Here is a 15,422-nt window from a genome sequence, read left to right as displayed (position 1 = left end):
AATTGCGGTATTTACACACTTTTTTCATGTAGGCCATGTTTACACTTTATTTAGCCTTCTATTGTTTGTACAATTATTCTGCCATTTCAAATATTGAACAAGGGGGGTCCTTTTTGTAAGAACACACTGGGAAAAACTGTACAACAGTGTCTAAAGACGGTCCTGAAAAAGATGGTCCTAGAATTTGAGAACCACACAGAACAACAGGTTAATTTTAGCTCTAAAGATGATTGGTCATTCCAGATTTGAGTTCTATTGACAGCAAAATAATGCTCTCCAGTTGCATTTTTTGGAGGTGTGAAAGACCATTGACTATGGATAACTCAAATCAGTGCATCAGTTTTATATATTTTAATGTATCAGGTGAATTGTTTCGATTCTGTAAAAATCTCAGACATAGAACCAAATTAACATTTTTATAATTTGTGAGTTAGTGAATGTTACTGATTACTGTAGAGCAGGCATTCCTACTATGAACAAAAAAGTATTTTGTTTGTTTAAAGAACTCGTACTGAATGATGCATTCTGCTAATGTATGTATCAAAAAACTCCTCCACCCCTTAAATTCTGATCCAAAATAAAACAACAAATGGAACGTGAATGCCACAGATAGCAAGACTTCTGAACCAAACAGGTAGAGAATAGTACTCTCACTGTTGTATGTTTTGTTTCTTTTAAAGCTGTTAGAAAAGCAGTTTTATAGCATGGCCTTCCCGGACATTTTTTTATTATTATTTTCAAACTACTACATCCATGTTGCAAAAGAGTCTCTAGAAACCTCTATTCAGCCAAAAAGGCAAGATAGGCTGGCTTTAAAAATTTAAACTAATGTGAAAAATCAATGTGTTTATCTTTTTTGACTTGACAATGTGCAGTTCTGAAATGTGCTATATCCTGTCATGCAGAATATGTGAACTTTCTTTTTCTTTTTAAGTATAGCGTAATCAACACAACTTTAAATAATAATATGTTACTGAAAAAGTTACTGGCGTGACTGAAAAATCAGTCCCAATTTTGTGGAATGATAAAGTGTGCATGCTGCTTCATTCAGTGACTTGATTCATCATGTCAAACAGCTGTATCTGACAGATATCATCATTGTTAGTAGCTGAAAGACTTGAAACTCTATATTATTTTGTGTAAACATCCATAATTACTTCAACGTCACCAAGGCTAAATATAATAAATATTGTACAGGTCCCAACAACCCTTAGAAATGTGTAGTCCCATTCAAATCCAATTAGAATCAATCTCTATTGCACTACATGAACTCATCTTTAAACTTAGCTATTTTCCTTATGCAGGCTTGCTCTTTGCTAATCTTGGTAAGGTGTTAGATGATTTTTAGATCGCTCACTTGGAAATTGATTTTGTGGCTTCTAATGCTTTTGCTGCATATGAGAGGAGAATATTGCTGCTAAAGCTCTCTGCCTGGTTAGAACTTGGGCTCTGCTCTCACTGCAAAGCAAGCTACTGTTGTACAATATTCTTGTATGTTGGGAGCTGAAAGTTATGTAGCAAAGCAGTACATTTTAGATGAAAGCAGCCTTATGCAAGTAAGATACAAACTGGAAGGGTTTAATGACATATTCAGTTGCTCACTTACTAGGTAATCTGTTGTGTGCTGGAACCAGCAATCACTTGACCTTTCTAGAGTACTCCGTCACTGCAGCATAGTGCTGTGCCATACCAGAGGCCATGTACACCTTTGCTATGAATGAATGAGACTTGCATGTCTTCAGTAGAGTTAATCTACATCCATTTGTTGTTTCGCCAAATTGTGAAATCCAGTGATAACCAGATTAATATCCAGAGGAATATGACCAACAAAAAATTCAACAGGACTTTGCTCTTGTCTTAGCTGATCCAAAACGTGCAATGAACAGTGACTCTCCTGTGCTAAATTTATACTTTGTGATAATTCAGGAGTGTTAACATTTTTTTCTATCCCCCATTTTTTCAGTAAATTCCCCAAAACCATTGTTAAAGCTATCCTACAAAAAAAAGCAAATCAAAAGGATAATACAGGTAGTTTTAAAAAAGTCCAAATGCTGGTCTTTCACATCTCTCCAACACATCAAGGCCCTTATTTATACATTTTTAGCGCCGCATTTGCGTAATTTTTTTACATCAAAAAGCGGCGCAAATGCGGCGCTAAAAAAGTATAAATATGGGCCCAAGTGTGTTAATTTCACAAATGGGCATAGTGTACATGCTGTTTGCACTTATCACCAGAGGCAACGTAGCAATGTAGGTGGTCATCACACCACTCACATTCATGGCATGCTTAGGAAGATTCAGCTCGGCTCTGAGTGTAATAATAATTGAATTGGTTGGTAGAAGAAAGCATTGGAATTTTTTTTTAAATCACTTAGGGCCAGATGTATGACCGTATGTTTTGCGATTCATTTGTGAGTCACAAATTGCGAGTCGCAAAACCAAATGTACAACAGTATCATCCACACTGTTTGCAATTCCAAATGGGATCACAAATTATCTACCTCATCAATATTCATGAGGTAGGTTGCAATTTGCGACCCCATTGGGAATGGCCGCAATTACAGGGATGGTGGCCTTCTGGGTTCAGCACACCACCATGTCTATGACTGCTTTTTAAATAAAGCATTTTTTTGTTTTTTTGAAATGCAGCCCATTTTCCTTCAAGTAAAACGAGGTTCATTTCAAACAAAAAAATGAAAAGGTTTCTTTACATTTTTTTCAGAGTACGCAATAGTCCGTGGGACCACTACCTGCTCTGAAAAAAGTATTTTAGCTTCCATTCACAAAGGGGAAAGGGTCCCAACGGGATCCCTTCTCGTTTGCGAATGGGTTACCACAAAATTGAAATTGGTGGTAACTGTGATTGTTTTGCAACCGCAGTTGCAATATCAAAACAATCATACATGCCACTGCAACTCGCAATTAGGAATGGACGCCGTTGGAATGGCGAAATTTGCCTTTTGCAACTGCAAAATTGCGCCATACATTGGGCCGTAAATGCCTCAATATATCATAAGGATAAGCTTTGAATGTGCAGAATAAAAAAGTCACATGATAAAGACTGACAGAAAACTATGATTTTGTTAAAGACAAGAAGGTGTGCCCTACCCTCCAATTTTGTGCCAAACTCTGTATTCCTGTTTTACAGACTTTTAAACGGTGTCAATGGATCCTGAAGTGTAAGTGTCAGTCCTTTTTTTTGTTTTTTTAAACTTGATCTAAGGAAATAGACTGGGTGAAGGAACCTAGGCATAGAAGATGGGAAGGACCCGTGCTTGACATTTGTAGAGCTACAGATTCCCGAGGTTGCTGAGACTTATATTGCTATGTGCTTGTTGTATATTTACTGTTAGCACGTTAAATGTATAAGTTATAAAGTGGCCATGTTTGAAGTAATTAAGGAGGCCCATTCACTAAACACACACAGCGTTTGTACAAAAATACTAATGTTCCTTTAACAAGCGGGGAGGCGCTTTGTTGTGCAAAGGGTTTTGTTCAAAATGGCAGGTTATGAGCTAGGCAGTGTTGCTTTTAAATTTTTGTCACAGAGTTCTCTTCACTTTCTTGTTAAGTGCAGAGTGAGGCATGCAGGAAGTGCTTTTTACAGATAAGCGAATTTACCACACAGTGTTCCCCTAACAGGATACAGGTATATAAATAAAGACTCTGCAGCTAAGTGGTGACAAAATGTACTGGGATTTCCAAACAACTAGTGTTGCACAGAAAACAATTGGAGGTGCTGCCTACAACTAACTGATCATAGTAAAACATGTTTTAATTTGTATATCATGTACATTTCATTAATAGGTAAGACAAAAGCTTCCGGGTTCCAGAATAAGTAAAAAAAAAAACATTCGCTTTCACTAATGTTACCAATATATTACAACACGCTTGGAAATGACAATACATTGTAAAGCTAAACAATGCCATACAGCAATCACTATTCTATAAGATGCCCTATCATATGCTTTGTGTGTGCCATCTCCTTTCTTTTCTTTAAATAAATCTCTGCTTGTTTATTGCCTTTTAAAAACGTTTTTTCCCTGGAAGATCGATTTTACAATCTTCTGCTGATAAAATAGTTTTTAAATGTGGTATATAAAATAAAAATGAGTCAGTTTTGTGTGGCTGACAGAATGTGCAGGAAACCCGCCCAGCCGATTCATTGCAATTCCATGTGTCACTGAAAGGCTTTGCGTTTTTTCTCACTACAAGTCGCACAGCTTTTTCCTTCCCACCGAGTATGTCGAAAGCAAGCAACTAAAATGCAGAATAAAGTGCGCTCCCTGTTTTCTTTCCTTAAAAACTGAATTTTAGCTCCAGCTCTTTACATTGCTCGCAAGGAAGCCAGCAGAGTCCCGCAAACACTGCTCAATATTTTTTTTTTACCTTCATAATACCCTGTACCTTCTAAAGTAGGGCGCTCGGCTGCAAAATACCAACCCCAGTGATCTACAGCATTAAGCAATTCTGAAACAAACTCAGAGGCTGGACTTTCACGCATGTACCTGTGAGTTAAATTATGTTGTATTCCAAAGGGGACAGCTCTCAGCAAACTTAAAGAGAGAGCTTAGCATTTGGAATTCACCTCATTCGATCCCAGAGGAACTGCCATTGAGGGGTTTTTTCATTCAGGACATTCAGAGCGCACCTATTCAGCATTTGCAAAAACACACAGCCAGGTAGAATGTTTACTGTGCAATGTTTGTACCATCATAACGACTATGAGAATATGTTGTGGTGAATGTGTCTTTATTTCGCACTTTCTATCACACACATTCTTACTGGGGTATATGATGAACTAATAATCTTTTTAGTGAGAATATGTTTGCCACATTGTAGGTAATTCTAACACTTAGGTCCCTGAGATCCAGCTGGTAAGCCGGTTGCCTCCATCTATAAGATCTAAGTTTTCTTATTTTATAATTCATGAATGGCTGTCCCATGTTCTCTGCCACAGATGCACAATATCAGAAGCTTTTCAGTTGGTTGCTCAGAATTCTGCCACAGTGCAGGTTTGTACGGTGTCATAAGAGTTGTAACCAATATTTTTGTCCTACACTATAATCAAGTAGATGACTTTCAAGCATTGTTCTTTTTCTAAATGCTAGTGAATTAAAATCAGAATAATACCCTTATGGAACGCTTGGATTATCATTGATGGTAATATGAGAGACAAACAGGATGGTTTGTGGCTTTAATATATCATTAGACCTTTTTGTAGTGTGTCTGTTAAAAGCACTATAGCTTTACCAACCATAATTGCTACGTATTTCATGCAGATACTGTATCACCTGGGGGGAGTAACCTGCTGAAATGTACAGCAATATTAGTCATCATTGTAATAATGGACAACAGTTGTCAGTAATATACTCAAGAATCAGACCTGGGCCTTTATCATTTTTTTGGCATTAATGCAAACCTATGAAAAGTAATTAAAATTAAACTGGCCCCAGCAAAAATAATCAACCCATTACAGTCTGTTTTCTAATATTTGCGTTGGCTGCTGGTTCGCCAACAAAATGATTCCCATTGCCGTTAGCTGAGCATGGAGGTTTCACATTTTTTGGATTGGTCTGGGATCCCTGTCCTAGATGATGGATGTATGAATTTATACGTTTTTTTCTCAACATGAGGCACAATGACAACATTGATGCATGTGTTTAAAAAGCAGCATGAAGCAATGGGCAAACGGTTAAAAGCAGGGTTATAGGACAGAGCGTCAAGGGCCGACAACCACACCACACAGAAGTGGACTTTTAGTTGAGATCATTAAAACAATGATCACCGAAGAAGAGTGAGAGAGAGCGAGAGAGAGAGAGAGAAAAAGAGAAAAAAAGAGTACAAATAATTGTGTATTTTTTTGTTTTGTTTTGTTTTCAAATGAGGACCTAGGGCCGGATAATGAGAGAGACTTCCCAGATCCTTGCAGTGGGGTTCATAGCCTGGTCTGGGCCTCGGGGATGTAGATCTCAATGCTATCCGCGCTCTCTGTGGCAGAGTTCTGTCGGACAGATGCGGCACGCTTGGCAGCCATCAGGCGTTTCCGGGCCTCGTGACGTTGTCTCTCTGTGCTTTCAAGAGATCTGTCCCGCACAAGTGGAACCTGACCCTTCGATGGCTTCTTTGGCACTGGAGGAGGGACCCTTCTCTCCTGATTAAAGCAGAAGGTTCATTACATTATACAGATCCTCTATGCATTGGTTTGAAGAACTGGGATATGCTTGCACAGTAGGTAATCAATACATTTTGGACAGGATATGTTAGATGTTATCAGCTTTCTGTACTCTGTACTGGTAGCTTTTTTATCTCATGCAATATTAAAAGAGGCATAACTTTAATGGAAAATATAGCATTTTATGCATAGCTTGCACAGAAGCATGTTTTAATCGCCTGCTAGAGGAAGGATCCAAAATATTGCTTCTTACAACAAAGGACTCCAAGAAGGTGCAAGTTCAAGTTGTTTTGAAGAGGAAAACAAGAGCTCATACTGCAACGTTGCAACAGTAATGTGATTGGTGGGAAGGTATGGCATGCCTGTAAGTCAATAAATACCAATGGGGGTAAACGGACACACTATACTCTACTATATATACCCTGCCATTGGTGTTACAGGAGAACATATTCAATAAAGGAATATTATGCACCAAGTAAAACCAGTAGTCATGATTCTGCGCTCTGTATAACGAAGAACCACTACTGGCAATCTTCATTAATCGGTTGGGAAGCAAAAGCACATTATATTCGCCTATGAGTTGTCTAGAAGCTGAATAGCATTTATTATGAAAAATTGACTATGCAGTGACAATAGGCATGGGACTTATGTGAAAGCGAGGATCCTTTCTGCAGCATTTTCGTCTTTTACTAGAATCCAGACACATTTTACTTCCACATCAGTCAAAACAGTGTTCATGCCAAATGAGAGTGGGCGGCCTCTAACTGAGCACTTCAAAGCATCCCCCCTTAAAGATAAATTGACTCCAATTGTCTGAGCGCCATAGATAGCTCCGATTTTGGAAAAATCTATTTAAGTCAACAGTCTTCATCTCCAACAGACTTTAAGGTAATCAGACTAAATTCCTTATGACGGGGAGAATATACATTATTTATTGTTCTGGGAAACTTCACTACTTTAAGTTGATATGCCATCATCTCTTTAGGCATTAGCCTTCTTTTAAGAATATATCTGCATCCTACATAGAAAAAATAAAATAATTATGGATTGATTTGGGCATTTTGGCAACTGTGTCCAAGATTAAGAGTAACTGCTGTTACTTGAGTCAACTTGAAGCAAATACAGGTTATATTTTCAATTAAAGTAATGTAGTCAGTTTTAAATGAGAAGTGAATGATAAAAATATCAAACGTCTGGCAGGTGTTCTATAAATTCCATGGGCATCTTCCAGCCCACTGCAAACAGAACTATGAATGATTGTCTGTTTTATCATCCAGTAATATCACTTAAAGTAATATAGAACAACATACCTTTTGCAACTACCATATTGGTGGAACATTTTACCCATTTTGTGAAATATTACGCACTTTTAAAAAGATTCACACATTAACATGTAAACTGCATGGATAAAGAAATATATATCTAGGAAATAATTTTCAGAACTCCATTTGAGGATTGTGAATCCCATAGAAGCAAAGGCCTATTAAGGTATATGTAGACTTTGCATTTTCATTTCATTTACCTACTTGAATTATTAATTTTAGGACTACAATGTACCTTCCCTATAAACATTTTAATAGAGAATACTGCACTATCATAAACATATGGACTGACGCAATATTATCAGGAACGTTATTGAACAGTCATACATAGGTTCTCCAAACATGGGCTTTTGAATTTATTTTTTCCTCAACAGGAATGGTGACCCTTAGTGAAGTGTCCAGCCTTATTATAATGAGAAAAAGGAGCTGTGCAGATTTAATATTATGCACTACATGAGTAAAGCTCACTGGGGTTACAGAGAATATGTATCTAGTATACCACTGCTCTAGCATGACAATATTGAATTATTAAGTGTGACTATAATAAAACTACTTCACTGATGAGTTAAAGTGGGAGCGAAGTATAACCTTTAAAGCAGATTGAACACAACGGGTGTTGTCAAGTCACATGCTTTGCTTCTTTGTGCTGCACTAGCATTCATTTGATGATTACAATGTAAACCTGAGTAATTTCCACCTTCACTATGAATATATTGCCTGAGACCTTCACCCAAATGCTGCGGGTTACAAGGGTAGACTAAAAGTGTGAGTGCTGCTCAAAAACGTCAGAATAAAATACAATGCCAAACTATATTCCACCCCATTCTCAGATTCTGGGTTTAATTGTTGCGAGAGACAGGATTTGAGGAGGAACTATCAAAGGGTGAAGGAGACAAAACTATTGTCTGTCAAAAATGTAATGGTGAACATGGGTTATCTTGACTAATCACATCCTGAAGGGGCAGTGAGAACCACTGAAAGCGTCTTCTATAACTATGTATTGTGGAATAAATATTTCATTACTCCGTTGGCATAGTGCCATAGATTTAGTTGAGTTTAACTATCTTGGCCAGTGGTTGTAGGGGATTCACTTATAAATAAGCCAGATTATTCTGCTCTCATTTAATGCCATGTCACTTTCTTCACCTCTCCTCTTATGGCCGTCTTAGATAGGATGTCATTAAAGCTTAAATTGCATCACAGAGAACAACAAGTATTTTGAAGTAATGGTGCTTAGTAGAATCAGAATTGTTTTTAATTGGGAACATGTTTCTAAGGCTGAGGGTGAGATGATAATGGCAAAAGGATTGAGCAGCCATCCTGAGAAGCAAAAGAAGGTTTAAAAGCATAAAGCATGGGAAAAGGGTAATGAGCAGGACTGAGATGAAAATGAGTGATTTTAAGGAGTACAGAAGAACCACAGTGCAAGAAAAGAACAAAGACAGTGAGGAGCAAAAATGAATTACTTTGAAAGAGAAAGCTTTGAGTTATACTGGACTGAGTGAAAGATAATAGAGGATGAGATGTGATTTGTTAGGGGAACATTTCAGATCTATCAATACAAAGAGATCCTACCTGAAAGCCCAACTATAATGATTTCAGTGGAATATGGCAGGAAGTGGAGCCCAAGGAACCTTGGATAGCACCACATTAACTGATTTGGCTATACAAAGACCTCAAACCAAAATCCAATTTTCTAAGATCGATGCCCAAAAGCAAGCTTATAATATGCAATCAATCAAAAGTAGGAAAAATGTAACTAAGCATTGAAAAATAATTAATAGAAAAGAACATGCAAATAAATCGAGGCATCTACCTAAGAGAAGACCTGATGAAAAAAGTAATCAGAATTAATGTGTTTGACGCATGGAACTAGCAGATGTGCTGATGTCTAGTTCTCATAGGGAAACTGCGCTTAAAGAGGTTGATTGGTTTGTTTTGGCTTTGAGGATGCACAGGTCTGAACATTTTTTCAAAGTTAGAAGGATTGCCCAACACTATTCCAATATTGGGATGATTAAATCAAGTTTAGATAGAACAACAAAATCTATTACTCAGTTGTACAAAGAGTCAGATGTGATAATCCTATGCACTCCAACATCTTTATTCGGTAATGTCCCTAGGCAGATGCCTAATGATGCAACTGTCTTAAGCTGCACAAGTTGCAATAGCTACAATGTAGAGAAATTAGTAGGACCAAATCAATTTTCTAAATCATATATGCAATACTTAAGCCTACGTAAATATTTCCTAGTCTAATGGTATGGTTTCTAATATGGCTGCCACTTTGTTACCTATGACACGGACCAACATTAGAATGTTCAGTGCCAACAATGTTTAGATAAAGGGGATGTTTTAAAATAATAATTTCCATGTAGTCTTGCTGAACTGAGGGTGACAAGTAGATGGATTGTGACTTTAGTTTCATGATACATCTTTGCAAATCAGACATACATTTATAATCCCCTGGAGCCCTCTCTTTATTTTAAGTATACCGTATTCGGACATGCCGACCGAGGACTTAAAAGTGGAGGGCATGGGCAAAATATTAATGTTGCAATTATGGCATAGTACCATTTTGTTTTCACCTAGGGATCCAGATGCTTGTTTGTGGATAACACTGATAACTTGTTGGTGGGTTTTGATAATATTCTGCTTTTTACTTGTGGATATTCAATAAGATATTTTCATACTTAGAGAGTACAAATCTAGCCAGTAACACTTTTCGACTTACAATGGTAGTGTCTTTTGTAATCGGACAGCAACAAAAGGTGGGTGAGCACAGTTTGAGGTATTTTTGCCTACCACTACAGACAGTCAACTACATCTTAAAGGTAATATTAAACTAGACATACAAAGACATCTGGGTTTCGACTGATGCTTGTTTTGATTTGAGGCACTTTTTTGGATGCTTGTTTCAACATTTTCAATGACTTTGAGCTTTGAGGTATACTTAAATAAATACAATTTTGATTTATAAGCCAGTAGAGAAGACAAGCTACTGGTCAGAATTCACATATCCTCTCTAATGGCTCTTTGTTCAGTAACTGGTCACCGAATCAAAGCATGGGTAGAAGCTATGAGTGTGCTACGTTTTGAAAGGAAACACCCAATGTTTTCCCTCAGACATTTCAAGTGAAAGCTAAAAAAAAAAAAAACAATAATCTATAAGTAGTAGCTTTATAAGCATGACAGTTGGATAAAAGCAAATTGTCTATTTGCCGAGGTTGTATGCCCTGAATGCAAAATATGTAGCTTTTAAAACAGAAAGGGCAAGTAATTTCAGCTTTTGGGTCACATTATTGTCCAAGCCTTGACATTCAACAGGCAATAGAAGCACTTTGAACGGGGAATGCAGATGTGTGATGGAATTGTTTGTGTATTAGATCTAACAATATATGACCAATGCAAACAATTAAAATATCAGAAGAGCAACATCATTCTTGTGGAATGGAGGTTACTTTGGCGATAATGTGTGAACCACTGAAGAGGTATTTTTGTGAAACAGCCTAAACTGGCATTGTGTTGCAGTTAAATGCTAATCTGTCCTGAAGCACAGAGGAGAGTATAGAACTACATTGGATCTGCTTTCCTTGTGACAGTAAGCCTACTCGTTGCCATGTTCAACTGCAGTTTGTTCTGATAGTTATATACATTTATGAGCTACAAATGGTAAAATCTCACATAATCGTGAGTGACCAAAGCAAACACTGTTGAATTGGTATTACAAGGCCTGTAAGTTTAGAACTCCCTTCCCTACGGTTCAATAGTTTGAAGTGACTTCTTGGAATTCAGTAAAGAGTTTAGCACACATTACATTTATCCCCCATTAAATACATGCTTCTCATCTTCATGACCACACATACAAGGTTATACTTCTATTCATCTGTATCCCTTTTCTACCTCAGGGCTGCTTCTGATGTGGCTGTGTACTAGTCACTTGATAAGTAAATCGATTCGAAATATCTGAGTCTTGGAACATAGCAAACAGCATTTTCAGCTTTGATCAAATAACATAGAACTGATATGAAGAATTTGGCTGTTGACTGCTCTCTAAACAACCCTTGCTTCTTGGGACAACTACATGGTTGAACATATTGGGAAATGGCAAGTGGAAAGTATTTGAAAGGACATGGTGAAATATGTGATAATATTCAAGAATGAATTATAGTCTGTCAATCGTAGGCTTGTAAAGAACTCTAAGATTTAAAGCAGTAGGAAATGAGTTGATGATGGGCAGGAGCATTCAAAATATGAGGAAAAAGAGAAGATATGAAAGAAGAGAAATTGACAGTGACGCCATGGTACATACAAGAGGTAGACATGTTATGAAGGGTGTGTGGAATGCAAGGGGGCACATTAGGAAATATCTGCAGATTAAAGGAGAGAGACACAGGGGAAAACTGGGAAGGAGAACAGCGAAGATAAACATGCCCAGACTTTTCATAATGCTGGTGAACAATAGTTTTTTTTCTTTCTCCTTCTCTCTTTCTTCCATCACACGGAGGTGCAGATTTCTTTAGTACAGACAGCCTCGGGCCTTACAAATATTAAGCAACTGCAAGAGTGGCTGTCGCCTCCCTCACTTACTCCATAGCAAACAATCGTATATAGGTAAAATAATTAAATGGCACTGTAGTACCAATTATATATTTCTAAACTGAACATGTAATCAGCTTTTGTACATATGTTCACTGCTTCTTTTTAGTTACAGTATGAAGATTATGGCCTTGGTTTCTTTGACTAGGTAGTTTTGTTATTTTCATTTGTGCTTACTAACTTGATTTTAATGGGGTGAGGCCTGTTTTATTATAAGCCTTGCTTATTGTTATTCCACTACACAGTGGTTATGGTCAGGTGTGTTAAGTGCTATAGTGCCAATGGCAATAGATGTTACAATGTTACAGTGCTAGCGTTTGTACAGAAATAGCTAATGCCCCACGAACTGCCCTTCTCTCCTTCTCCTAGTGAAGGCGCTGTTGCGGCGATTTTGTTTTTACCCCCCATAATGTACGCATTGCCTATAGCTGATTTTTAGAGCACCTTTCCGCTACCTTGAAGCTGCTGCATATTCTGTCTAGTATCCTTCTGTTTCCTTTAGAACATGAGCAGAACTTCAAGGGGGTTAAAAGTAAGCATTTTTCATATTTCTTTTTCACAGAAGTATACATAACGCTGGGCAAAAAAATTGAGAAGTTTAGTACTCTGCACCTAAGTCTTAGATGCAAAGTCTCTACTGAGCACTCTCTGATAGACTCTTAAGGATGTCAAATTATTAAAGTGCCACCCACCCCGTGCCCACCCTGACAACGCAATGATGTTTACTTCTAAGGCATTTTGTGAAGACAGTTCCTGAGAAGTGAACCGGGGCGTTTTCCTCCTCTTCACCCGACTCTCCCCAAATCAGTGTATTGTATAGCAATCATTGCACCTTGTAACACTTTTTGTGGCTGTTTATTTGTGGAAGTGAAGGATGAGAAAGGATCCTTTTCTGTATTTGCTCCTTTATTTGTGAGGTGATTACCAGGTTCAATGGTGTTTTCTGTGCTTCCTTAATTTTCTTGGTAACACCTCCTAGAATGTGCAAGTAAATTGAAATTGTGCTTTATACCATAATATGGGGGCAAATGTGGTTTTGTTTTAATTTAACAGAGAAATCAAGAACTAATCGGTAGTTTTCCCAAACCGTAATTCACAAAAGACTAGTTTGCATCTCATATTTCAGATAGCTTTTGACAAAAAATATAAAGAGAAGGCATAGCTCAGCAGTATGTGCAGGTGTAAGCATAATGTGATTAACTCTGCATGAAAGAAAATGAGAATTTCATCCTTACCTGTGAAATATATTTCTGTAGTACTGACAGTCTTCAAGCAGTGTCAAGAAGTAGTGCACTTCCACTTTGAAATAGACAGATTGCAAGTAGAAAAGTGAAACCTGTGAAGCCAATTGCTCAACTCTTCATGCTGGAAATGTGAGGTGCTGTTGACCATATTAAGCAAGCGCTATGCCGGCACAGCTCCACATTTTATTCAAACATAGATCCAGTCAATGCTATACTGCAGTTTCTCCAGACTCAAACATTTTTGGGCTGCATTGATCAAAGAGAGACGGAATTTCTCTCAAACCAAAACAAGTTTTTTTCCGAGTGAACACAAAATAGGTATTTTCTTTGACTCCATCAGACTAGCCCAAACTGGAACAGTTGGATAAAACCTGTACTTGAATCGACAATAGCCTCACCACTGCACCAAACCGGCCACCTAGAGAGCACTTAAAAAAGGTAGGAGGCGGATTTGGTAGCACAGCATTGTGGAACACCCACCACATTTTTCGAAAAAAGCACACATAGGCCCATATTCATACTTTTTTAGTGCCGCATTTGCGCCGTGTTTTGACGCAAAAGCGGCGTAAACTTAGAAAATACAATTGTATTTTGTAATTTTGTGCCGCTTTTGCGTCAAAAAATGACGCAAATACGGCACTAAAAAAGTATAAATATGGGCCATAGTGTGAAAACATCCCCAAAAAAGACATGTTCTGTACAGATAGCCAGTCGCAGCTCGCGGGGATTCCTGTTGGCGGGGCTGCGCACGGGTGGTAATTAATAACATTAAAAAAAATAAACTAAAAAAATCTTACCTCTTCTCCCACGCCGCGCCGCTCCTCTTTCCCTCATCGTCGCTGCAGGTTCAGGCTGCCAACTGTGTTGCTGGGCTGGAGAGAGCCCTGTGCACATGTGTGTTTGGCAGGCCTGAGACGGCCAGCCAAACAGACATGCGCTCTGAGAGGAGTGCACTCCCTTCTGCTCGTCACCTCGAATTTCCCGCCCCTTCCACAAGGAAAGGATAATAAACAAAGGGGTATAGTTATACTCTGTTTGCACCGAATTAGTGGCATTTTTTTTTTTACTCTAATTGGCTGCAAAACTACCTCCATATTTATACTTTAACGCTAGACCCATCTAGCACCAAATGTATGGAGTTTAAGTCATCATTTTTTGGAAGTGGAAACCTGCCTTGCATTAATGAGATGCAAGTTCCCGTGCAAAAAATTACTCTATGGCCTTAACGCCATATTTATACCCCCGTGCAAAAATGGTGCACAGGAGGGAGGAGGGGTCACAAAATGGTGCCAAGCTTGCTTTGCCCCATTTTTTAACGCCTGGGTCAGGGCACCCGTTAGGGGACCTGTGGGCCTTTTTCCATGGTGGAACACCATGGAATAAGCCCACAGGTGCCCTCCCCAGGCCCAAGGGACACCACCCCCCCACACCAGAGGGACTGTGGAGGATGGGGGACCCCATCCCAGGTAAGTACAGGTATTACATTTTATTTTTTGAAGTGCCATAGGGGGCCCTGAAATGGCCCCCCTAAATGGCACTGTGTGCCATGGCCATGCCCAGGGGACCCTTGTCCCCTGTGCTGGCCATTGGGGTGGTGGGCATGACTCCTGTCTTTTCTAAGACAGGAGTCATGTGGTATGGATGGTTTTGCATCAGAAAATGACTCTAGGCAGGTTAGAGTAAATTATTTTTTACTCTAACCTGCCAAATGTCATTTTTTGGTGCAAACCCCCTTCTTCCATAGTGCCAGCCCCACCGACTAACGTCATTTTTATTTATTTTTATGCTAGCCCACCCTTTGCACCGGCTTGCACCATTCCATAAATCTGGTGCCTGGCTGGTGCACACAAATGGTGCAAGCTGGTGCTAAACTTTTTGGTGCAAAACTGTGCTAGTGCGGTTTTGCATCAAAAAGTATAAATCAGGGCCAAATTTTATTTTCCTTTCCTTGCGAAAGGATTTGTAGCGGTTGCTGCTGGCGGGGGATGGGGGGGCAATGCTCCTCCACCCTTATGGAGGAGCCGCCCCTGCAGATGGCTACCTACGAAAATCATTTAATAGGTAGGTAACCTAAAACGTTAA

General features: G+C 38.7%; 1 protein-coding gene across 11 annotated transcripts in view; it reads right to left on the bottom strand.

The window, feature by feature from the left end:
• Positions 1–938: 938 nt before the first annotated feature.
• The window catches only part of DLGAP1 (DLG associated protein 1), a 2,415,981-nt gene continuing 2,401,497 nt past the window's right edge, over positions 939–15,422 (bottom strand). For 9 of the 11 annotated variants that reach the window (XM_069219941.1, XM_069219948.1, XM_069219940.1 and 6 more), the window contains one exon: positions 939–6,154. In XM_069219941.1, coding sequence (XP_069076042.1) covers positions 5,939–6,154 — 216 coding nt within the window. In that variant the 3' untranslated portion in view covers positions 939–5,938. Of the gene's footprint in view, positions 13,072–15,422 lie in introns of all 11 variants that reach the window. The other 2 variants (XM_069219951.1, XM_069219950.1) reach the window with 1 other exon arrangement.

The sequence above is a fragment of the Pleurodeles waltl genome, chromosome 2_2, assembly GCF_031143425.1.
Source record: "Pleurodeles waltl isolate 20211129_DDA chromosome 2_2, aPleWal1.hap1.20221129, whole genome shotgun sequence".
Classification (NCBI taxonomy): domain Eukaryota; kingdom Metazoa; phylum Chordata; class Amphibia; order Caudata; family Salamandridae; genus Pleurodeles; species Pleurodeles waltl.
This window is presented reverse-complemented; position numbering and strand designations above follow the sequence as displayed.